This window comes from Mesoplodon mirus (assembly GCF_964341445.2).
Source record: "Mesoplodon mirus genome assembly, chromosome: 13".
NCBI classification, from domain to species: Eukaryota; Metazoa; Chordata; class Mammalia; order Artiodactyla; family Ziphiidae; genus Mesoplodon; species Mesoplodon mirus.
In genome coordinates, this window is record NC_138989.1 from 38,398,511 (window position 1) to 38,422,952 (window position 24,442).

A 24,442-nucleotide genomic window follows, 5' to 3' on the forward strand; every position below is an offset into this window, starting at 1 on the left:
CTCTCAGGGCATAAGTTACAGAATCCTGGGAAAAGCCCTTCTGGGGAGTGGGGGACTTTCTTCCCAAGCATAGGGGCTTCAGGCACATCACGGGAAGGTCTTTTGCCCCTTTATACACAGAAGCAATAAAGGAGTCCAAAGGTGAGGAGCCCCGGAAACGAGAAGCCGTGTCCATGATGCTGACCAAGTACGCGGCCTACAACACCTTCCATCACTGCGAGCAGTGCCACCAGTACATGGACTTCACCTCTGCCTCCCAGGTGCAGCCCCTTTGCCCTTGCCTGTTACCCAATGTGGATCTTGTATGTAAGAGAGGAAAAGTCCCAGTTTCAAGCCCTAGACAGAGGATGGCTTATATATGAGATGGAGCCACTCATTTGTGAGCAAAATGCTTGAAGTAATTGATTAAGGTGATTTGGGGTTTACTAATAAAGGATTATGGGTGGGGGAGGGTGGGTGAAAGAAACTGAGTTTGTGTCTTAAGTCACTTCATCAAAATGGTTACATGTGTCGTGTTTAGATTAGAAAGTAGCTGAGGTGTCTATCTGTGATTCCGAAAAAGCTGGATATTACAGTATGTTTGGCAAAAGGGTCTTTTCCCTCCTTTGGGTTGTTGATGAAAATGGTGCTATTATCTACAAATTTGTAGGGTGCGCCCTTTGAGCTGTGAACAAGTCTTGATTTGCAGAGACCTAGTCTCCCTCTTACACCAGCGAGTGATGGTTTTGACCATAGGCATACAGAGGAGTCAGTGTTTGCTTTTTTATTTGGAGAGAACTGAGCGGTGGGAACACAGAAGGGGAGCAAATACCCCATAGCATTTAGCTTCTTATTGGCCGGAGCGTCTTTAAGCACAGAAGATGGGAAGGGCAACCAATGATGGTCATATCCAGCGCCTGTTTGGGGGAGAAGCTCCATGTTGCTTTCCCCTACTTTACCTTCTTGACTTCTATATTATTTGGCTCTGAACACCTAGAACAACTCTTCCTCCCTATAGGATGTGATGAGTGGATGCCCCCCAGACTTGCTTCTGCTCTTGAGGACCAGGTCTTCACTCTTTCCCCACAGGGTACTAGGAGGGATATACTGATCATTCTGCTCTTCTGGTACAAGTTACGTTTCATACCCCATTTGTTTTCTTGTGTTATTGAAAACTTTTGGTGGGCTAGTTTGAAATCAGCTCACAATGCCTTATAGGATATAGAGGATTCAAGTCCCCTGATCTATAAATCATCAGGTTTTAGAACATTTATTAAAAACCCTCTATTTAAATAGTTTCTGTGTGATTACAGTACCAAGTAGTAAATTCCAATACTTGCGAAGCAGAATGAAGGAGAATTTAAGGGAAGAATTACAATATTATTTCTCTATGAAGGTAATATTTAGGTTAAAACTCTTGGGAAAACTACCTGGATTCTAGTGGCTGCTGAAAAGTGATGATATCTTTTCATTAAGCCAAGTATTGTCTGCATTGGAAAGACCTTTATTTAGTCATTCACTGAGATGGGTTACTGAGAGTGTGTGAACTTATCAGCAATTTAAAAAATAGGTTAGGTTTATATTTGGCTTGGATGAGTCAGAGGTCTCTCCTGGAAGCCAGAGTTCTAGGCTAAATGACTGTTCAGATATCTTCAGCTTCTACTGTAGCCAGGAAAGATAGGGCCACAGAGGCATTTTAATAATGTCAGTCTTTATAGTTTACTTAGAAAAATGATATTCATTTGACCTGACCCACACAGAATCGTTTTCCCCCATCACTGGGCACCTTTGGGAATGTTCACGTGGCAGGACATCCCCTCGGTATACTGGACCTCCGTAGGACAGCAGCAGTGGTTCTAAGAAGGAGAGAAATGCAGATAGTTTCCAGCAACAGGTATTTCTCCACACACGGAGAGGCTGTGTAGGGGCGAGATGCTTGGCTCTCTTGTCAGCGGCAGCCACTAAAAGATGAGGTGTCTGCCTTTCCAGCCCTCTGGACACTGCACGCACAGCAGGTCTGGTGGCAGGCAGAAGTTCAGGTTAGTTTGCCTCTCTTAGTAACAGCCTTAACAAGTGGCCTGGAGGTTTGAGAACCGTGAGTTTACATTCCCTCCCTTTCTTCTCTGCAAACGCAGATGTCCGACTCCACCCTTCACGCCTTCACATTCTCTTCCTCTATGCTGGGAGAAGAGGTGCAGCTCTATTTCATCATTCCCAAATCCAAAGAGAGTCATTTTGTCTTCAGCAAGCAGGGCAAACACCTGGAGAGCATGCGGCTGCCCCTGGTTTCAGACAAGGTGGGTGATAGCGTCTGGACACAAGGACTGACAGGCCTCAGGTATTAGATCAGGTTCTCTAAGCTTCCGATATCTAAGGGTTCTAATTTCTCTTTTTGGTCTCTGGTCCTTTCTTTCCCTTTTTCTCTTTCTCTTTCAGCAGAATTTGAATTCGGTCAAGAGTCCTATTTTCACTCCTTCCAGTGGTCGCCACGAGCACGGACTCCTAAACCTCTTTCACGCCATGGAGGGCACCAGCCACCTGCACCTACTGGTGGTTAAGGAGTATGAGATGCCACTGTACCGCAAGTACTGGCCCAACCACATCATGCTGGTGCTTCCTGGCATGTTCAATAATGCAGGCGTGGGTAAGGGGGCCCCCAGATGGGGGGAAGGGCTGGAAAGATAAACTAAGCTCCATTCCCCAGGCATGAACTTTCAGAGGTTCCCCTGCCCCTGGATAGTGTCTTGCCCTGCAAACCAAAGGACTTTTCATTCCTCTTTAAATGAGCTTTCATTTCTCTTGAGCTGCAGTTTTGCAGAATTTAACTTCTGAGGACTAGTAACCAAAGAAGTCACTGGTACGTTGAGCACCCTGGGAAGGACTGGGACTCTTCCCAGTATAGGCCGCAGGTGTTCCTCGCTGCAGGCTGGCAGCAGGAACATCACAGTGAGGAGGAGAGTCTGAGGAGGAGGGGAGTTAGTAGTTCACACTCCGGTCTGGAGGGATCTCTGAGGGGCATCACTAATCTTAAAGGTGCACAGCAAGTTCTTGGGGGCTCTGTACAGCTGGGGACTGGAAGCATCATCACTGCCTACGGCAGTTATCTTAAAAGTGCCTGGAAGAAGTCTTTCCTGCTTTTCCCCAAGGAGTTTAAGAGCAATGGGCTGATTTCTCAAAGGCAGCACCTGGTTGTTGAGTGTATTGACAGAGCCGGGGAGGAACTGGAGAGAGCGGTCTAGAGTTCCTTCATTTACCTCCTGAAGGCAGGAAACCTCCACATGGACCCAGTGTTCTAGAGCTCTACTGTCTGGTCTCTCCCTGCATCTAACTCACTTCCCATTGGCTTCTGTGGGTATCTCAGTGCAGAGTCTCAGAGGGCTGAGGATCAAGAGCTTTAGAGGAAGAACATCCAGCCCAGAGCTGGAGTGAACACAGAAGGGACCCGAGTAGTGCCCTGGATCCACACAGGCCTTCTCTCCGGGTCTCTCTCTCCCTTTCTTCTTAGGTCTCTTCCTTTCTTGTTCTCCATTCCATTCCTTTACATGTCCTTAAACTTTAGCCTTAATATGGGATTAAAATATTTTCCCAAACTGGTTTCTTTTGAATGCAATTTTATTTCCCATGTTTATCACAATATCAAATGACTTAGGACTTTCATATATTTCTAGTCCTTTATCCTCCCCCAAACAATATATCTCCAAACTATCTAAAATCTTCTTCTATATGCATATGACCCTCAAACTATACCTTTCTGTGCCTAACTGACCTTTAGGAGAAAAAGTTTCTTCATCCCAGATCTGACTGAATTTGTTTAGTGCCAGTTTTGCCATTTTTGTAACAATCTGGGCAGAGAAACCAACATATATGCAAATAAAATAAACACAAATTAAATTTTTTTACTGTGGTAAAAAAACACAAAATTTATCTTAGCCATTTTTAAGTGTATGGTTCAGTAGTGTTCAGTATATTCACATTGTTATGCAACCAATCTCCAGAACTCTCTTCATCTTGGCAAAGCTGAAACTCAGTACCATTAAAGGGTAATTCTCCATTTTTGTTATCCATTCACCCACTGAGGGACCCTTGGTCTGCTCCTCACCTTTTGACTGTTGTGAATAATGCTACTATGAACATGAACACAAACCTTTTCAAAACCCTGCTTTCAATTCTTTTGGGTATATACCCAAAAGTAGAATTGCTTAATCACGTGGTAATGCCATTTTTAATTTTTTTTGGAATTGGCATGTTGTTTTTCATAATGTCTGTACCATTTTACATTCCTACCAACAATGCAAAATGGTTCCAGTTTTAACACATCTTTGCCAACACTTGGTTTTTCTGGGAATTTTTGATGTTGTTGTTCGTAGGCATCCTAATGGGTGAGATGGTATCTTATTGTGATTTGATTTGCATTTTCCTAATGATTAGTGATGTTGATCATCTTTTCATTTGCTTGTTGGCTATTTGTATATCTTCTTTGGAGAATCTATTTTTTAGTAAAGTTTTTATTGTTGTTGACTTCTAGGAGTTCTTCATATATTCTAGATATTAACCCGTTATCAGATAAGGTTTGTAAATATCTTCTCCCATTCCATAGGTTGCCTTTTCACTGTTGACTGCATTCTTTGTGCAGAAGTTTTAAATTTTTATGTAGTCCAGTTTTTTTCTCTTGTTGCCTATGCTTTTGGTGTCATATCCAAGAAATCACTGCCAAAACCAATATCAACAAGCTTTCTCCCATGTTTTCTTCTAAGAGTTTTATAGTTTGACCCATTTTGATTTTTTTATATAGTATAAGGTAAGGGTCCAACTTCATTCTTCTGCATGTGGATATCCAGTTTTCCCAACACTATTTGTTGAAGAAACTATCCTTTGTCCATTGAATGGTCTTGGCATTCTTGTCAAAAATCATTTGACCATATATGCAAGTGTATGTTTCTGGGCTTTATATTCTTATTCCATTGGTCTGTGTGCCACTGCTACACTGTTTTGATTACTCTAGTTTTGCAATCAGCCAAGTGTGTAGACCTCCAACTTTGTTCTTGTTTCAAGATTGTTTTGGCCATTCAGAGCCCCTTGAGATTCCATGTGAATTTAAAGTTGGATTTTTCTATTTCTGGAAAAAAAAACCCTGATATTTTGACAGGGATTGTATTAAATATGTGGATTGCTTTGTGTGATATTGACATCTTAACAGTATTACATTTTCTAATCCATGAACATGGGATGTCTTCCCATTTGTGTCTTTAATTTATTTCAGCAGTGTTTTGTACTTTTTTTTTTTTTTTTTTTTTTTTTTGGCGGTACGCGGGCCTCTCACTGCCATGGCCTCTCCCATTGCGGAGCACAGGCTCCGGACGCGCAGGCCCAGTGGCCATGGCTCACGGGCCCAGCTGCTCCGTGGCACGTGGGATCCTCACGGACCAGGGCATGAACCCGTGTCCCTTGCATCAGCAGGTGGACTCTCAACCACTGCGCCACCAGGGAAGCCCAGTGTTTTGTACTTTTTAGTGTACAAGTCTTTTGCCTCCTTGGCTTAACATTTATTCCCAAGTACTGTATTTCTTTTGATGCTATTGAAAATGGAACTTTTCTTAATTTACCTTTTAGATTGTTTGTTGTTAGTATATAGAAACACAACTGATTTGTGTGTATTGTTTTTGTGTCTGCAACTTCGCTGAATTCATTTATTCTAAGTGTGCGTGTTATCTTTAGGGTTTTCTACATATAGGATCATGTCTGCAAAGAGGTAATTTTACTTTCTAACTAGGGTGACTTTCATTTCATTTTCTTGTGTAATTGCTCTGGCTAGGATTTCCAGTACTATGTTAAATAGAAGTGATAAAGGTGGGCATCCTTGTCCTATTCTTGATCTTACAGGAAAAGTTTTCAGTCTTTGAGCATTGAGTATGTTAGCTGTGGGCTTTTCACATATGGTCCTTATGTTGAGAATGCAAACTGTTATACACAGTGCTATTGAAAGATAGATTTTCCTAAATCCTAGTATTACCCTATTCAAACTGTTTTCCTGGCTCCTTCATAGACTTAATGGGGTTTTTTAGCCTCTTTATTTCATTATCATCTACATTTTGTTTCATTTTAGGGTGGCCCACTCATAAAACCTGGCTAATTCCTGATGATCATCATCTTAATAATCGCTAACACTCACTGAGTACTTACCAAGTGCTAGGCACTGTCCTGAGCACCAAACAACAATCCTATGAAGTAGACATTATCATCGCCTTCTTACAGGTGGGGAAGCCTAGGCACAGGGGAGTTAACTTGTTCACTATCACACAGCTAGAAAGCAGTGGAATCAGAATTCAAACCAAAGCAGCTTGGCTCCAGTCTTTTCTCTTACTTACTGTACCATATGCCTCTTACAAAAAAAGCAGACCTAGGGAAAGGATACCAGTTTCCAGAGTCTTCTTCAAAGACACTGCTGCCAGTTTCCTAAAGGTACCTAAAGCAGGGGACATATTAGTGTAAGTGGCATACCCACTATTGCAGCCCTGGTGGCTCCCTAGTGCAGGACACGCAAGTGGCTGCTGCTGAGAATCTAATCATGGCTCTAAGAAACCAGTAGTAAGTATCTCCTCTATGTGGTATCCTTTGTCGTATCAGGGAAGCTGGATTCTTGCAGTACTCCTCGAAGTGTAGTTCATGAATCACCTGCAAAGACATCTCTGGTTTCTGGCCCCTCATCAGACTTACTAGTGTGAACCTCTGGTGGTGGGCTCTAGGAATCTGCATTTTGAACAGACTTCCTGGGTGATTCTTATCTACACTGGTGGTTGAGAGCCACTGCTCTGAACATTTGGTTGACCCCCATCCATGTGCATGGTCACCACGTGAACACGCATGCTTACGGAGAGCATGTGAGCTGTGTGCAGGGCCTCAGCCAAGCCTGAGTGAAGGATGTACAAGCCTTGGTTGTGTTGCCTTTCAGGTGCTGCCAGGTTTCTTATTAAGGAGCTGTCCTATCACAACCTGGAGCTGGAGAGGAACCGCCTGGAAGAGCTGGGAGTTAAGCGCCAGTGTGTCTGGCCTTTCGTCGTTGTAATGGATGACTCGTGTGTCCTGTGGAATGTTCACAGTGTTCAGGAGCAGAGCAGGTAGTGGTGCTTCCTACGCAGTCCTAGGAGGGTGACAGTGTCACCGAGAAGACACTCTCCTGGGCTGTCATTGCACAGGGAAGTAAATGGGAGGTACAGCTTTCCAGAGCAAAACAATCATCTGTGAGACTACTCTCACTAGCACATTTTGTGGTGGCTTAGGAATTTTTTAATGTAGACACTCAGCCTGCCATTAAATTCCTGGACCATTTGTGCATCACAGCTTAGGTTTGCTATAAAAGTCTGTTGAAAGACACTATGGTTTATTTAGAAAGACCACTGGCTTCTGAATCAGGAGACCTGCTTTTTAGCCCCAGCTCTGCTTCCTAACTATCTGGATGAAAAGGGAAAGTTACTTCACCTCTCTCTCAATTCTATCACATATAAAATTATGGCTGGGCCCAAATCAGTGGTTCTCCTCCTGGGACAGAGGTGATGGGAATCCATGAGGACCATGAAATGCTAAGCCTGGAGAAGTCCTATGCAGTAAATGGCCCTGAATATTCACAGCCCCAGTGAAACACTGTGCCAGATGGTCTCTAGACCCTTCCAGCTCAGGCATTACGATTTTGTGCCCTGATTTCCCCTGTGGCTTTGAAGCCCGTGAAGTTTTCAAATATTCCTTTATTATCCCGTAATTACCAGAACTGGGAAGTATACTTGTGTGCTTCTCATCTCTGGCTACCTCTCTTTGGTGACTCCCTGTTCACTACTCACTTTGAAATGGGCTGGATTTCATTCTCTGCCTTGAAGTGATCAGCCCGGCCCCCAGAAGGCAGCTTCCCTAGGTTAGCAGTGACAGGCAGCATGAAAACCGGGCTTGACATCCTTCTCCATTCCAGACTAATATAAAGTCAGTCAGCTAATCGTATCCTTCAGGTATTAATACAGTGTGGTTAGCTCTTCATAAGTGACCCTCTCTTCAGTAATAGTGGTATCTTATGTAAACTAACTCTACATTTCATAGCCAGCCCACGGAAACAGGAGTTTCCAGTAAGAATGTGTCCTTGAAGAGTGTCTTGCAGCATATTGAAGCAACACCGAAAATCATCCACTACGCAATCCTGGGCATACAGAAATGGAGTAGCAAGCTGACTTCTCAGAGCCTGAAGGCCCCGTTCTCTAGATGCCATGTGCATGACTTCATTCTTCTCAACATAGACTTGACTCAGAATGTGCAGTATGACTTCAACAGGTAAGTCAGGCCTTCTGGATGTATGTGATCCTGGCATTTACTGATGGTTTCTGCCCAGGTCTAGCCTCAGCCATGTTTTTATTCCTGTCTCTGTGTCTTTGAGAAACTGAGACTCTCTTTATACGGACAGAGAAAGGGGGATCATAAGCCCCAAAGTGCCGCTTCATCACCCTTCAAACTGACCCAGACCCTTAATGATAGGTGCTGCAACATGAAATGCTTAGAAAACATATTTTGGCCATCTTATTATTCAGCAAGAACTGAAACAGGGACAAAAGTTTTTATCAACAGAAATCAGTGTGTGGACCCATAAACCTATTCAAGATTAACCTTTCATTTACCCTCAGAACTCAGAAGGTAATTCCTCCCCTAGATGTTAGCAAGACCCTGAGATCTGGATCCTGTAGGGAAAAGCCAGCTAGCCCTGGCCTTGCCTCCTGAATAAATTATGCCCACACCTTGGAAAATCTGAAATGGCCAAGGAAGAATGTCACAGACCATCAAGTCCCTCTTATGTCAACCCCCAACCCTGTAGCTATTAGAGCATTCTGTAGCTATTTCACTTCTGTGTTTTAAATTTGGCAGATGCTTTATCCTGTTTGCAGCCAGGATTTTAAAACCGGGAGCAGCTCTGCAGTCCGGTCCCACAAGAGTATACAGAATGTGTGCTCGTATTTCAGCTCAGGAATGCAAGGCATTGTGGAATGTCTGGGACCAGTCACCTCACTTCCTCCTTCCTTAATGGCTGTTAATGCCCAAATCAAGAGGTTCACAGGCCAGTGTCAGGAGAGCCAGCTCCATGAGGGGGAAAGGTTGATTTTGTTTGAGGCTGTCTCCCAATATCTGCCACACATTTCTCTGTGTGAAACTATCATAGTTGAGATGTGACAGGTAGTCAAGGAAACCTATCGTTGTGATTATAATTTAGGTATTTCTGTGAAGATGTTGACTTTAACCTGAGAACGAACAGTAGTGGCCTGCTCATCTGCCGCTTTAATAACTTCAGTCTCATGAAGAAACATGTTCAGGTTGGAGGGCAAAGGGACTTTATCATTAAACCAAAGATCATGGTAAGTTTGCAAGCTTGAGTCTACTTTTGAAAATAAGATGATCTTTCATTAATATCTTTGTTATCAGGTACTGGCATTAAGCACTTGCCACTTGATTGGAAAGTAACACAAGGGAGTCTGTTCTTAACGTCAAATCTGCACTCTTGTTTCCCTTACTGAGGACTCATCTAGAGCCAAACATAAGTTTTGAAAATTCAACAGAACTACCTTTCTTTAGATTTAAGGCTTAACTCCATCCAAGCTTTAGGTTCAAACGTATTCTATATTCTTAAACTGGCAAAGTTAACATTTTTACATTCTTTATGTAACACATAAAAGAAGTGTACATCAAGCTGCTCGCATGGTCCTTTGCCAGTCTTTTTTTTTTTTTTTTTAAAGTAAGGCACATCAAAACCTGTTAAGGGTTAATTCCATGGGCCTACCCTTTTCTGTTTAAGAGATTTACTGGTATCTAATCATTTTTAGTATGTGGACTCCCCAGTGGAGCTTAGAAATCTCTTTGCTTTTTTTTTTTTTTGTAGATTTAACCCATCCACATCCAGCAGCGCTATAAAAGGCTTCCCGTTGGTTCTTACAGTGTACATGCTAAATGCACTAACTTTCAAAGAAGCCTACTTTTGCATTTGCTCCTGCCCTTGTTGTGTATAAATTGTTAAATCTAACTGCACTATTTCCAAGGGAAAAAAATTTCAGAACCCAAGAATGACAGACTTAACATTTGAGCCTGATATCTGTCTCTGTGCTATTACTTGCAGATTGTTCTGATGCAATGCAGTGCTTTCCTTGCCAGTTTCACATAGTGACAGACCCATTTCCCATGATCACCTTGGCTCTGATTTCAGGTGTCAGAGAGCTTAGCACCCATCTTGCCCCTTCAGTATGTCTGTGCTCCCGACAGCGAACACACACTACTGGCAGCCCCTGCACAGTTTCTCCTGGAGAAGTTCCTTCAGCACGCCTCATACAAACTCTTCCCCAGAGCTATCCACAACTTCAAGAGTCCCGTGTTGGCCATCGACTGCTACCTTAACATTGGACCAGAGGTAAAGGGGAAGGGGCTGATACTCTTATTAGATAGAGGGGCTTGTTTTGCTTCTATTAATTTCTCATAACTGTCCTTTATTATGAGAAATGAGCTTTAAATACGTTAAAACTTGACACACAAAATAAAAGGGAGTACAAAGCTTAACTAACCAGCCCATTGAAGTTTCAATTAAAAAAAAGTGGGAATTCCCTGCGGTCTAGTGGTTAGTACTCTACACTTCCACTGCAGGGGACACGTGTTCAATCCCTGGTCGGGGAGCTAGGATCCCGCGTGCCGGGTCGGGGGTGGGCGCGGAAGGTGTCTCCTTTACCTGACCCTGAGATGAGCAGCTAAAAGGGAAGGTGCTACTTCTTTCAGCTGAAGGTGCAGAGGTTTTGCTTGCTTTTGAAATGCTTGTGCTATTTCTGCTTGATGGTTCCAGGTGGCCATATGCTACGTCAGCTCCAGACCCCACTCCAGCAATGTCAACTGTGAAGGGGTGTGTTTCAGTGGACTCCTCTTGTACCTCTGTGACTCTTTTGTAGGTGCTGATCTTCTTAAGAAATTTAAGTTTCTAAAAGGTAAATCAAATCTAGCATCTTGCTCGTGAATGCTCTTAATTCCCACTGGACAAAATACAGTGGGAAAGATATAAAAGAGCACTTTAACAATCATTTTGCCAGTAAATTAAATCTTTTAAACCAGGCCACTGATTTTTTAAATGGGGGAGTGTTAAGACTAAATGCAGATAAATATAGCCAGGTTTGTGACCATATTAAATGTTTGCCACTAGTAATTTTAGAAAGGAATGATGCAATACAAGAAGTGATGCTTCTCATATAATCTAATTTTAATAAAAATCAGGTTGGGCTTCCCTGGTGGCGCAGTGGTTTAGAGTCCGCCTGCCGATGCAGGGGACACGGGTTCATGCCCCGGTCCGGGAAGATCCCACATGCCGTGGAGCAGCTAGGCCTGTGAGCCATGGCCGCTGAGCCTGCGCATCCGGAGCCTGTGCTCCGCAACGGGAGAGGCCACAGCAGTGAGAGGCCCGCGTACCACAAAAAAAAAAAAAAAAAAAAAAAAATCAGGTTAATGAGGTATGATTCTGGTATAGAAGCTAAAGTCGTTTCAATAAGTATGCACCATACAAAGTTAAATTTGCCTAAGAACAAACTGCAGATTAAGCATCACAAATAATCCTGACAAGATGACCTCTGAGGTCGGTGAAGAAAAGTAAGGTTCATCATGCTGTGTACAGTGTGCTACCATTTTTATGAGAACAGGAGAAACTGTATTTATTTCTATGTATGTAAAATACATATGGAGCTGTGCATGTGCGTTGGGGGTGGGAGGGAGCGTCCCAGGGGATGCTCGACAATATCTGGAGACATCTTACGTTGTCACAGGGCGGGGTGCTGCTGGCACGGGGGGTAGAAGCCAAGGACGCTGCTAAACATCCTACATGAGCAAGACAGCTCCCACAGTAGAATTGTCCGGCCCCCAGTGCCGAGGTTGAGAACACCTGCTCTACAGGGACACATGAAACGTTTAGGACGTGGGTTTTAACACTGGTTACTACAGGGGAAGGGGGGATGTGGTTAGGAGAGCTATTACTTTACACTCTTTTAAACTTTTGAATTTGTAATAACTACTTTATTCAAAATAAATAGTACAATGAACAAATCTGATAGGTTACTTTATATGTTGGTTCTCGCATGTGTTAGTTTAGGGGATATAATCAGAGAGAGGTGGTAAGATTCTTTATCATTTCAATCCCTGAGCCTAAGACACACTTCTGCTTTCTTCTTGAAGGTGCTACTCTGTGTGTCATCTGCCAAGACCGGAGTTCCTTACGCCAAACGATTGTCCGCTTAGAGCTAGAGGATGAGTGGCAGTTCCGCCTCCGGGACGAGTTTCAAACTGCTAACAGCGCTGATGACAAGCCCCTCTACTTTCTTACCGGACGTCACGTATGAGCTTTGGAAGAGACCAAAACCAGCAAAGGGATGCCTAGGTGGGGTGGGGCAGTAACGATTATTAGGGATTTTTTTTCCTTTAAAGTACAATCACTGTGGAGCCAAGTGCAACATATTTGTCTCTTCTCCAAAGAACCCCCCAAATCTGACCTAGATCCTTGGGGGGCATCACTCTCCTTCAGTTCCAATTTCAGGACTTAAATTCAGGTTAACTCCACCCTAGGTAGTTATGCAATTACTTAAGATGTGGTCTGCCCACGGGAGGCTGAGGAGGATTATGCTTTGGAGAGGCCACAGGGAGTCTGCATTGCTTTTTTTTTTACTATGCTGTGTCGGGGGGGAAACTCTCAGCATTAGCTAGCCTGAATGTGTTACGTGAGACGCACACCGTTGGTGTGGAATTAATTGAAGATTAACGTTTGAGGCCTGAACCCTCAGTTTCTCTTCAGATCTGTACTTTGGTACAGTATTACTCAGGGGTCTGAAATGATAGAATGTAGAAGATATTTGTATTTAAAAAAAAAAAGAAGTAGCTTTGTCTTTCTCTGTGCAGTGTTAGTTTAAGATGTATAATCTTGTATGTATTGAAACTTTTGGCAAAATTTCCACAGGAGTTAAAAGTTTACTATTTAAACTGAACAAACAAATTAGTAAATGCAGAGCAGGCATTGTGTGTATTCATGTAGCTTCTCCTGGCTTAAGTTCTTTTGCTTTATCCATTCTTTGTTTTCAGTCTCTTAAGCACGCCTGTGAGAATATGAACAGTGATTAATCTTGCACAAGGAGAGCCTGATTCAGTAGTTGAGCCAATTCAGAAGCTTTCAGCAGTCACCCCACACCCACCCTGTTTGGTTGGAATTTAGCAGTTGGCACCAGCAAAGCTAAATGTCAGGCAGGCTTAGCTTCTGTGTGAAGTGGAACTAGTTTCTTTCCTCTCAAAGACTAAAGCAAAGTTTCCTTTAAAAGATACACTGAATGAATATTAGCTGCCTTATACTGACAACACCACAGAAATTGCCGAAATGGGAAACAGAGCCATAGAAAGAGAGGCTATTTTACTTAATCCTACCAGTGGGGTGCGCGTGTGTTAAAGATGATGCCAGTAAGTCTCTGACTCATTAAAATCAACAGGGGGGTCTCTGTTCAGTATCAACAGTAGGAGGCATAAGTTTCTACAGATTTTTTACCACGTATTTTAATCAAAAACAGATTTTTAGAAAATGTTCTAGAACAAACTAGGTCTATTGGAAGTTTACTCTTAAATTACTCCACTTCTCATCATTAAACAATCTCTTGACATTTTTCTCATTAGCCCATATGTACCACTTTATTCCCACTTTAAATGGCCATTTTTAACTTGAATCGATGTCATATTTATGGCCTGAAGCCTGCATTTACTTAGAATACTGTTAACTGACCAGCTTTATTAGTTTGTGATAACAAGAAGTTTACAGCTAGTGAAAAGATGGCATGTACTAATCTGAAAATGGTTTCAGATCTCTTGGTTTTAATGTAGCTACTTATGATGCTTTAAATGTCTCTTGAAATGAACAATTCCTTTAAACTCCATTTTTAACTGACCTTGAAAGAGGACCTGCCTTATAGATGCTTTAAAAATACTCAATTTTAGTACAGCAGAATTTTTGGCAAAGAGGTACGTTCTGAGGCAGGCTGATTTAGATATGAATGTATTTCAGTTCCTGTTTTGTTGAAAGGGCCTCATGCAGACGATATCAAGAAACCCACTATTTGTGCAATATTCCAAAAATATTTACTATATAGGGCAAATAAAATACTTGAAATAATTCTAAAACAGTTGTACCTGGGGCAGATGGCCTCTCAGGGTTTCTTCAGGCTTTATGGCTTCATAGTCTAAGGAAAATTTTTTAAAGTAGTTACTTGAGGGGACCCCATATTAGTTAGGGCTGCACTCTGAAAAATCAAATGATTATGATCTCTTAAATACTATTTAACTCTGGGGAAGAGAAATGCCAGAATAAAGCCAAAAGCCCATCACCCCAATGATGGAGAATTCAAATTGACCTGCCTATTCTTTTCAATGCCTATCTTGCTAAGGTTTGGATCTTTTAAAATCACCTTATAATTCTTTAGAGAACGTTAGGTCGTTCTCCTGCAAGGATAAAATTGCACAAGCACAGGACACCATGATTGGTTAATACGTACCTTGGTGTGTTCCACTTCGAGCCTTGCCATCCCTTAAGAATATTGTGGTGTGAATGGGTTCACTAAGCCTGCATAATAACTGACCTATAGACCTGTTGAACCTTGCCACATATTGACAGTTCACACAGGTTAATACTGAATGTAAACTAAAATTACAATGAGAATTGTTGTATTCAATTTTTTTGGCTGTAATTTATGCAAATGCTTTTTGTGATTTTTAGAAAAGGAGGCACCTGTGTTACTTTATTACTGTAAAATTTTCTTAACCAAAATTTGGTGAATTTCACTAGTCAGTCTACCTCACATTTTGTTTATGATTCTAAATTGTCTTAAGTTGTGTCTACAGTATGTTCTTGTCCTTTAATTTGGTGAATGTATTAAAATTCTCTCCCACCCCCCCAAAGAGAAAGTTTGTTTTCTTTACATGTTCTGGAATGTTCAAAAATGGAATGAGCTGACTACGGCAATGTCCAAGAAAGGCTAGAAGTCCACATGTCACAGGTTGGATGACTCTAAGATACTCTTCTGGCATAACAGTCCAAGAAAGTAAATATTTGTTCACTGAAAATGTGTAGCTTATCCAAAGAAGATACACACGTATAAGGTATCTACATACCATGCCCATGTGCAGAGTGCCACAATTATGAATAACAGATAGAGAAATGATTATGAAAGAGATGTTAGAAATATTCATGGTACATCCCCAATCTTTTATTTTACAGATGGCAACTATACTCTCGTGTCCTGAGAAGCAGACTTTGGGTTGGTAGAACTGTGCAGTATAACCCTAAGGTGTTACTCTCCAATTTATTTCTAAACTCGAATTTCACCAACTTTTGAGAGTTAACTTGTTATTCCAGGGGGAAAGAAATGCCTTTCAGTTCTATTATTATCAAGAGTGCTAAAATAATAGACTGATATAGAACCATAAAAGCATTCTTCAGGGCCAGAGGTCCCTGGCTGTTACCTCAGGAGGGGCAATAACTATTTTAAGTATGATGACAGATTCAGGATCAAGGCTCCAAAGCCGCTGCCTTAGAAAGACTAACAGCTGTGAAACTCTGACTGCTGTACCTTTGTATTCAACTACGTACAGCTGAACACCAGGGAACAAACATTCCTCAGGCTTGTCTTCAGTCATGGCAACTGGCCCATAAGCTTCCTCTGAGCCTAAGAGAATACTGATAAAACAATGAAATACTGGCTTCCCTGAAAAAAACAAAAACCCAAAAAGGAAACAAAAAAATCGTCACTAAAGATGACTTCAGGAAGAACCTCTGAGGCCAAGGAAACAGCCATTCAAACTATAAATTCCTTATGTCTTAACTGTCAAGTAGTAAGCTAAGGAAAGCATCTACGGTTGACCCTTCAACACAGGCTTGAACTGCATAGGTCTACTTATACACAAATTCTTTCCAAAAAAATATGTACTACGATACTACACAATCCATGGTTGGCTGAGTCTACAGGTGCAAACCGCTGATACGAAGAGCCAACTGTAAAGTTATACCTGATTTTCAACTGTGTGGGGTAACGCCCATGTTGTTCAAAGGTCAACTGTGCTTCAGTGATTATGACAGCAGGTGGAATAAGAAAGAAAAAAAAGTTTTCTAACTACTTCTTTGTTGTTATAAGACCGAATCTTCCCTTTATCTGCCAGAAGGCCCAAGAGCCATGAGAACAGGTAGAAGGTATATGTATGCCTGCAGTTGCTATCCCAGAAATCAATTCAGCCATCTTAACTGCTGATGAACTACAGCTAGGCAGGAATGTGGCCGTGTTCCTACCCAGACACCCTAGCTGGGCAGCCATGCAAAGTAAGCAACAATTAAAATATCACTGCATGTGGGGCTTCCCTGGTGGCACAGTGGTTGAGAATCTGCCTGCTAATGCAGGGGACACGGGTTCAAGCCCTGGTCTGGGAAGGTCCCACATGCTGCAGAGCAACTGGGCCCGTGAGCCACAACTACTGAGCCTGCGCGTCTGGAGCCTGTGCTCCGCAACAAGAGAGGCCGTGACAGTGAGAGGCCCGCGCACCGCGATGAAGAGTGGCCCCCGCTTGCCACAACTAGAGAAAGCCCTCGCACAGAAACGAAGACCCAACACAGCCCTAAATAAATAAATAAATAAATAAATTTAAAAAAAGTTTAAAATATCACTGCATGTCTACTGTACTTACTGTTCTTACGATACATGCTTTTAGTAGATATACCAAATGCACTCTTGCATGTTACGAACTGGTAAAATACTGATTTTTATAATGCTTACAAAATGAAATAAAACCATTGTATGTCCATGCAGACAAGGGCATAATCCCTAAGAGCTCATGGTTCCTGTCTATACTGGTGGTTCCTATAATGTCCATACACTAGACATTTTTATAATGGACCAACAACTATTCAAGGGTAGCTGAGAAAAAATTTACAGGCACCTTTATATAATCAGCAATTACAGAATCAACCTGTTTCAATGTCTGTGGCCATCAGTGTTTACTCACTGTGTCCACCAGTGCCTCCACCACTCCATAGAGACCGTTCTTCTATCATCACTCTTCAGCCTTCAACTGTGGTGTGACAGTGTCGACCGTTCTTTGAGTCTTGGTTTCTACCACTCTCTTATGCTTCTTCCCTTGCACATGCGTTCTCAGGTGTTCCTCAATACTCTCTCCTACCCTCTCATTTCATAAACCTCAGGGTGGTGATCTCTTCTAAACCTTCAAATAACTAAATAAATTTGCTTAGTTCAAACTCTTCCCAAACTCTAGATCTACATGTTCAGTTATATACCAAATAGGTATTTCCACTTGGAGATTCTGCAACCACCTTAAAATTGTGAGCAAAACTGAGCTCATCCTTCCCCATCTAATCTTGCCAACCTAGTTCTCCAGTATGCCCTTCTCAGTCAATTACCCAAATGAAAATTACCCTAGATTCTCCTGTCATGATCCTTCTCTGGTCAGTTATCAACTCTATCAGTTCTTCAGTTTTATCTCCTCAGAGTTCATCTGTCTCCTCATCTTCACCCACACATCGTAGGTTTAGTTCAGTTTTCAGCATCTTTCACAAAGACTGCTACTGTAAGCTCTTAATTATCGTCTAAGTTCTAGATTCCTCACTTGTAAACTCTACCTCATGGGGTTGTCATGATAATTAAATAAAATAATGCATCACTAAACACAAGGTATGACACATGGCAAACATTCAAATGTTAAATATTATTAGTAATTCTGTTCTTAAGAGAAATAGCTAGATTGTAAAACTTATTTGAGGGGCTGTGTCTTTAATACAAACATGAAAAGAAACCATTTTCCTAGTAATGGTAACCTTTAAACCAACCAATAAATATAGCCTCTTTACTCCCAAGTCCCCTTGAAACCACCAAGTTTGGCTCCCCAAAGAAGCATACTATTGCTTCTATGGAAATTGTGCCTGTATTATGAGATTAACAGTTACTAGGACGTCTACACTACACCTGAAAATTTCATCCTGTTTTTAAAAAATTACAGTCCCTGTCAGGCAAACGTTGAGACCAGGGATAACTAGAAGAGTCTCAAGCCCAAAGAGAAAAGCAGTGTTGAGAGTTGGACCATCATGATGAATCAGAGGGAAATATTTACACTGCCTTACCACTCCACCCTATAAAGACTACAGAGCCTTACACCACTCTATTAATTTTAAAAACATACATCTAAGGGTGATAAAATATATACCTGTCTGTTAATCATAGTTTAAAAGCCCTAATTTTTAGCTGGTTTTAATTTCAGCTCATAAAATTAATCTATGTTAAATCACAGTGGTGCTTCATTCTTGGGCCATGGCTCTTTATTTCTTTGAAAGAGCAGAAAATTCTCATGTTAGGATCTTGTCTTTGGAGATGTTACTGACATACTTACCCTATGGCAAACTGGTGAAAACTACCTTTTTTTTTTTTTTTTTTTTTGCTGTACGCAGGCCTCTCACTGCTGTGGCCTCTCCCGTTGCGGAGCACAGGGTCCGGACGCGCAGGCTCAGCGGCCATGGCTCACGGGCCCAGCCGCTCCGTGGCATGTGGGATCTTCCCGGACCGGGGCACGAACCCGTGTCCCTTGCATCGGCAGGCGGACTCCCAACCACTGCGCCACCAGGGAAGTCCGAAAACTACCTTTTAAGAAGCCAGTGTTTTAATCTTATTTCAAGGTATCAAAACTAACAAACTTCCTGAAAAAGCACAATAATAATACATCATTTATCACATTTATCACTTAGAAAAAGCTATCAAGTATTTTATTATTTTATTCTACATTATATACAGGTCATAAAAGGCCACAGCAGTTTTTCAACATATAAACCCTTTAAAAGTAGAGGGCACTATGAAGGATAGACAAGTATCAAAATGAAGTCCAATAATGAGGGCATATACCCAGTGTAGTATTTCTGAGGAGTAACGAAGCAGATACCAAGTCCTCCATATTTAGCTTGCAACTATTCCACAGGTTTTTTATAAATCTCTTTGGGATTGTTAATAGCTGAAGTGTGCCAGTTGCCATTTATTTTAAAAAGTGAAACCAGAATGAAAGAATAAATAAACTAGAGGGTACCATTCTAATTCTAGTCACTTACAGCTCTCCAAGAAGGAAAGCCTCAATTCCTTTCCACCTTCCACTTTTTGCTGCTGTCAAGAAGCAGAAAGAGAGAAATGGAAGAAAAAGTTCGGCTTTGCTTTTTTGTGAGGATTCTTTTAAATTATATACCAGACCCTTTAAGAATTAGCTTTGAGTTCCTAAACAGGTAACATCACACCCTCCTTGAGGAATAATGCAAAAACATCGGTTTCCATTCTGTGAAAATACAACCATTAAAACTATAACTGGTATCAGCAGATCAATATAAAAAATACAGTACCAAGCTACACTGGTATATTTCCATAATTAAGAACTTCAAAATATACTTATCACTGAGACCATAGTCCTTGCATTAGTTTCAGTCCACTATGAACAATTATCTGCTGCATGTAAACATGTCTAAATAACTATAGATAAAATACATCAATCATAAATTTCTGTAAAAGATAATAAAATATCTTCTTTAAAAAACAAAACAACAATAAGCAATTACTGCATTTTTCCAATTTTATGAAAATGGAACAACCTTACAGTTGTTGCCAGTCCTGAGTTCATTGTAATAAAAATGGCCCTAGTTCCTGGTTAAAGTCAGCAACCAATCCATTCTCTTCAGTAGATGTCTTCTGCACTGCAGGCATGAATTTATTTTAGGTGTTATTTTGTCCATTAATAAAATTATATACCAGAAACTGACCAGTGCCACAGTACTGTGTTGCAAACAGTTTTCCATCAGGAGTAGGATCTGAGAAAGCAATTTCTTCTTTACTCAAGTATGAGCCATATATAAAGTTACTCCTATTAAAAGGGGGGGGAAGTAGAAGGGTAAAAAAAAAAAGTATATTATTTTTAATCATTAAAATTGGAAAAACCTGTCAAATAAAATTTGAATAAAGACTTTTTAGGTAATGCTGTATATTCTAGAAACTTAAAAATAACTGTCTTATAAAAGCAATCATAGTTTTAAAAACATTTACCCAACACCTTTTCACGATAAAAATACTCCAACAACTCTAAATAGGAGGAACTTCCTCAACCTGATAAAGAGCATCAAAAGGCATCAAAGTTAATGGTAAAAAAAAGACTGAAAACTGTTCCTCAGAGATCAAGAACAGGGTAATAAGGCTACGTCTGCTCACACCTCTTCTATTAAAACAGGACAATTAGACAAGCAAAAGAAATAAGAAGCAACCACGTTGGAAAGGAAGAAGTAAAATTATCTCTTTTTACAGATGATATGATCTTTTATATACAAAAATCCTCTGGAATTCACAAAATAACTATTAGATCTAATAAAGAATGAGTTCAGCAAGTAAGATCGATATTAAAAAATTAACTGTATTTCTATACACTTGCAATGAACAATTCAAAATGAAATTTAGAAAACAAGTCCATTTGCAATAACACTGAAAGAGTAAATACTTAGGATTAAATTTAGAGACACGCAAGACCTAAAAAATGATAACTATAGAGCATTGTGGAAAGAAATTAAGGGCTACTTAAGTAAACAGAAAGATATCCCATGTTTATGAATCAGAAGACTTAATATTGCTAAAACAGCATTACTCTCCAAATTGATCTATACTGGGCTTCTCTGTGAAAATTAACAAGCTGGTCCTAGAATTCATATGAAATGCAAGAGACACTGAATAGTGAAAAGAATCTTAAAAAAGAACAAATTTATACAACTCACATTTCCTTATTTCAAAACTTACAACAAATCTACAGTATTCCAGACAGTGGGCTGCTGTCCTAAGAGACCAATGCAACAGAACTGAGTCCAGACAAAAACCCTCACATTTATGATCAATCATTTTTGACAAAGGTGGCAAGACCATTCAATGGGAAAGAAAAGTCTCTTTAATAAATGGTGCTGGAACAATTGGATATCCACAATGAAAAGAATGAAGTTGGATCCTACCTCACATCATACACAAAAATTTACTTAAAATGGATTAAAGACCTAAATATAAGAACTAAAATTATAAACTCTTGAAAGAAAATACAGGCCCAAATCTTTGTGGCCTTGGATGAGGATATTGTTTCTTAGATATGTGACAAGAAAAAAAGATATATAATTTGGAGTTCAAAATTCAAAACTTCTGTGCTTCAAAGAATACTAAGAAGATGAAAGGACAATCATAAAATGGTAGAAAATATTTGCATATCATATATCTGATAAGGGACTCATCTCCAGAATATATAAAGAACTATTACAACTCAACAAGAGAAAGACAAATGAACCGATTTAAAAATGGACATAGGATTGATTGAATAGGCATTTCTCTGAAGATATATATAAATGGCCAATAAACATCATTACCTATTAGGGAAATGTAAATCAAAAACCACAATGAAATACCACTTCATACCCACTAGGATGGCTAAAAAGACAGATAATAACAAGTGTTGGTGAGAATGAGGAGAAATTAGAACCCTTGTAACATTGCTCGTGGAGTTGTAAAACAGTGCAGCCACTTTGCAAAATAGTTCAGCAGATCCTCAAAATGTTATACGGTTACCATATGGCCCAATTCTCCTACGTATGTACCAAAAGAAATATACATATGCAAGTATTTCCCTATTTACCAAGAGAAATAAAAATACACAGCCTACTTCTAGAGAGGTGCAAAAATAAATCCTCTTTTGTAACCCAGAACTCATTGTTCAGTATGAGTTTTGATACAGATAAGAAGGAACATGATACTAAGAGAGTCAAGTGATGGGGGTGTATTGATAAACATAAAGATTGCTTCCAGGACTATAGAGCTGATAATTTTCCTCATATCTTAAGCTTTTAAATTATCAGCTGTATTGATTTAGTACTCTAATTTTAACGTTGACATGAAACAAAGATGGCTTCTTTTTTTAGGCTTTTATCTTGAACAGTGTCTGGATAATTTAAAAAGGTATTGGCATATCCCAATGATCTGTACTGTTCTAGGGTGTGATGGCTTAGGAGTGAATATGATTTGAACCTAATACATTTTTAGAGGGTGTCAAATTCAGAACCAGGCAGATCCATCTCCTGACCCTAAACATGGTCCTAAAGTAAATTGCTTGAGAGGAAATTGGATCCCAAAGATTACAGGTGGGGAATTTTGAAGTGTGTCCATATTTCATTGGAGATCAAAGAAGCCTAACTAAAAGAATTGTGGGCTGACTCACATGATAACTTCTTTTTGAAAGGGCTATTTTATCTTGAAGATTATGAGTTTGGAGGAACTAAGGTGATTGGCAGTGGAAAGAATCAGAACATGTGAAATTCCTTAAAAATTTATTGACTTAAATAACTGTGTTACACATAATAAAAAAAATCCTTTAAAAAAAAAATACACAGCTTTCCCTGGCGGCACAATGGTTAAGGATCCGCCTGCCAATGCAGGGGATGTGGGTTCGATCCGTGGTCAGGGAACTAAGATCCCACATGCTGCGGGGCAACAAAGCCCGCACGCCACAACTACTGAGCTCGCGCTCCTCAATGAGAGAGCCTGCACGCCACGCACTCTGGAGCCTGCGCCACAACTAGAGAAGAGAAAACCCACACGCCACAACTAGAGAGAAGCCCATGCCACAACGAAGAGCCCCCATGCCACAACGAAGAGCCCACATGCCACAACATGCGCCACAACGAAAAATCCCACATGCTGCAATGAAGATCCCACATGCCACAACAAAGACCCGATGCAGCTAAATAAATAAACATACATTAAAAAAAATACAGTTCAGAATAGGCAAATCTGTTGAGACAAAAGTAGATTATTGGTTGCCAGAAGCTGGGGGAGAAGGAAATGGGGCAATTGGGTATCAGGTTTTGGGGAGACTGAAGGAAATATCTTAGAATTAGACAGTGGTGATGGTTACACAGCCTTCTAAATATACTAAAACCCAGTGGAATGTCACTTTAAAAAGATGACCAAAAAGACCACCTACTGAATGGGAGAGGATATTTGCAAATGATATATCCAGTAAGGAGTTAATACCCAAAATATACAGAGAACTCATACAACTCAACATCAAAAAAAAAAAAAAACCTGATTAAAACATGGGCAGAGAATCTGCAAAGGCATTTTCCCAAGGAAGACAAAAAGAGGGCCAACAGGCACATGGAAAGATGTCCAACATCACTAATCATCAGGGAAATGCAAATCAAAACAACAATGAGGTATTATCACCTCACACCTGTCAAAATGGCTATTTCAAAAAGACAACAAATATCAAGTGTTGGTGAGGATGTGGAGAAAAGGGAACACTCATGCACAGCTGGTAGAAATGTAAACTGGTGCAGCCACTATGGAAAACAGTATGGAGAGTCCTCAAAAAAATTAAAAATAGAACTACCATATATGACCCATATATGACCATATAAATTCCACTCCTGAGTACTTAACCAAAGGAAAAAAAATACACATTAGAAAAAATATATGCACCTCTGTGTTCATTGTAGCATTATTTACAATAGACAAGATATGAAAGCAACCTAAATGCCCATCAATAGGTAAATGGATAAAGAAGATGTTGTGTGTATTCACACAACCAGAGACATACACAGAGACACAAACACACACACAATGGAATATTACTCAGCCACAAAAAAGAACGAAATCTTGCCATTTATAACAACGCGGATGGACCTAGAGGGTGAAATAAGTTAAAGAAAGAAAAATGCTGTATGATTTCACTTATATGTGGAATCTAAGATGCAAAACAAATGAACAAACATAAAACAGAAACACAATTATAGATACACAGAACAAACAGGTGGTTGCCAGAGGGAAGGGGAGGGTGGAAGCGGGGGGAGGGAGAAATAGGTGCAGGAGATTAAGAGGCACAAACTTCCAGTTGTAAGATAAATGAGTCAATGGTATGAAACGCACAGTATGGAGAATATAGTCAATAACTACGTAATATCTTTGTATGGTGACATATCTGTATCTAGACTTATTGTGGTGACCATTTTGAAATGTATAGAAATACGGAAACACTGTTGTATAACAGGAACTAACATAGTGTTGTAGGTCAATTATACTTCAAATAAACAAACAAACTCAAAAAGAGATCAGATTTATGGTTACAAGAGGTGGGGATTTGGGGAGGGGGGTATTCGGTGAAGGCAGTCAAAAGGTATAAACTTCCCCGTTATAAGATAAATAAGTACTAGGGAGGTAATGTATAACATGATAAACATAATTAGCACTGCTGTGTGTTATATATCAAAGTTGTTAAGAGAGTAAATCCTAAGAGTTCTCATCACAAGGAAAAACTTTTTTCTATTTCTTTAATTTTTTATCTATATGAGATG

At 40.4% G+C, this 24,442-nt stretch overlaps 2 protein-coding genes across 3 annotated transcripts in view; one reads left to right on the forward strand and one right to left on the reverse strand.

Moving 5' to 3' along the window:
- Window positions 1–14,975, forward strand: part of GREB1L (GREB1 like retinoic acid receptor coactivator) — a 272,602-nt gene extending 257,627 nt beyond the window's left edge. The window contains exons 26-34 of the mRNA XM_082640432.1: window positions 121–260; window positions 2,115–2,276; window positions 2,419–2,623; window positions 6,929–7,094; window positions 8,062–8,289; window positions 9,218–9,359; window positions 10,202–10,402; window positions 10,826–10,964; window positions 12,196–14,975. Of these exons, the coding sequence (XP_082496558.1) occupies window positions 121–260; window positions 2,115–2,276; window positions 2,419–2,623; window positions 6,929–7,094; window positions 8,062–8,289; window positions 9,218–9,359; window positions 10,202–10,402; window positions 10,826–10,964; window positions 12,196–12,359 (1,547 nt within the window). The 3' untranslated portion in view covers window positions 12,360–14,975. The remainder of the gene's footprint in view (window positions 1–120; window positions 261–2,114; window positions 2,277–2,418; window positions 2,624–6,928; window positions 7,095–8,061; window positions 8,290–9,217; window positions 9,360–10,201; window positions 10,403–10,825; window positions 10,965–12,195) is intronic.
- A 2,441-nt stretch (window positions 14,976–17,416) lies between these two features.
- The window catches only part of ESCO1 (establishment of sister chromatid cohesion N-acetyltransferase 1), a 68,870-nt gene continuing 61,844 nt past the window's right edge, over window positions 17,417–24,442 (reverse strand). For both annotated transcript variants that reach the window (XM_082640415.1, XM_082640416.1), the window contains exon 12: window positions 17,417–19,938. In XM_082640415.1, the coding sequence (XP_082496541.1) occupies window positions 19,791–19,938 (148 nt within the window). In that variant the 3' untranslated portion in view covers window positions 17,417–19,790. The remainder of the gene's footprint in view (window positions 19,939–24,442) is intronic.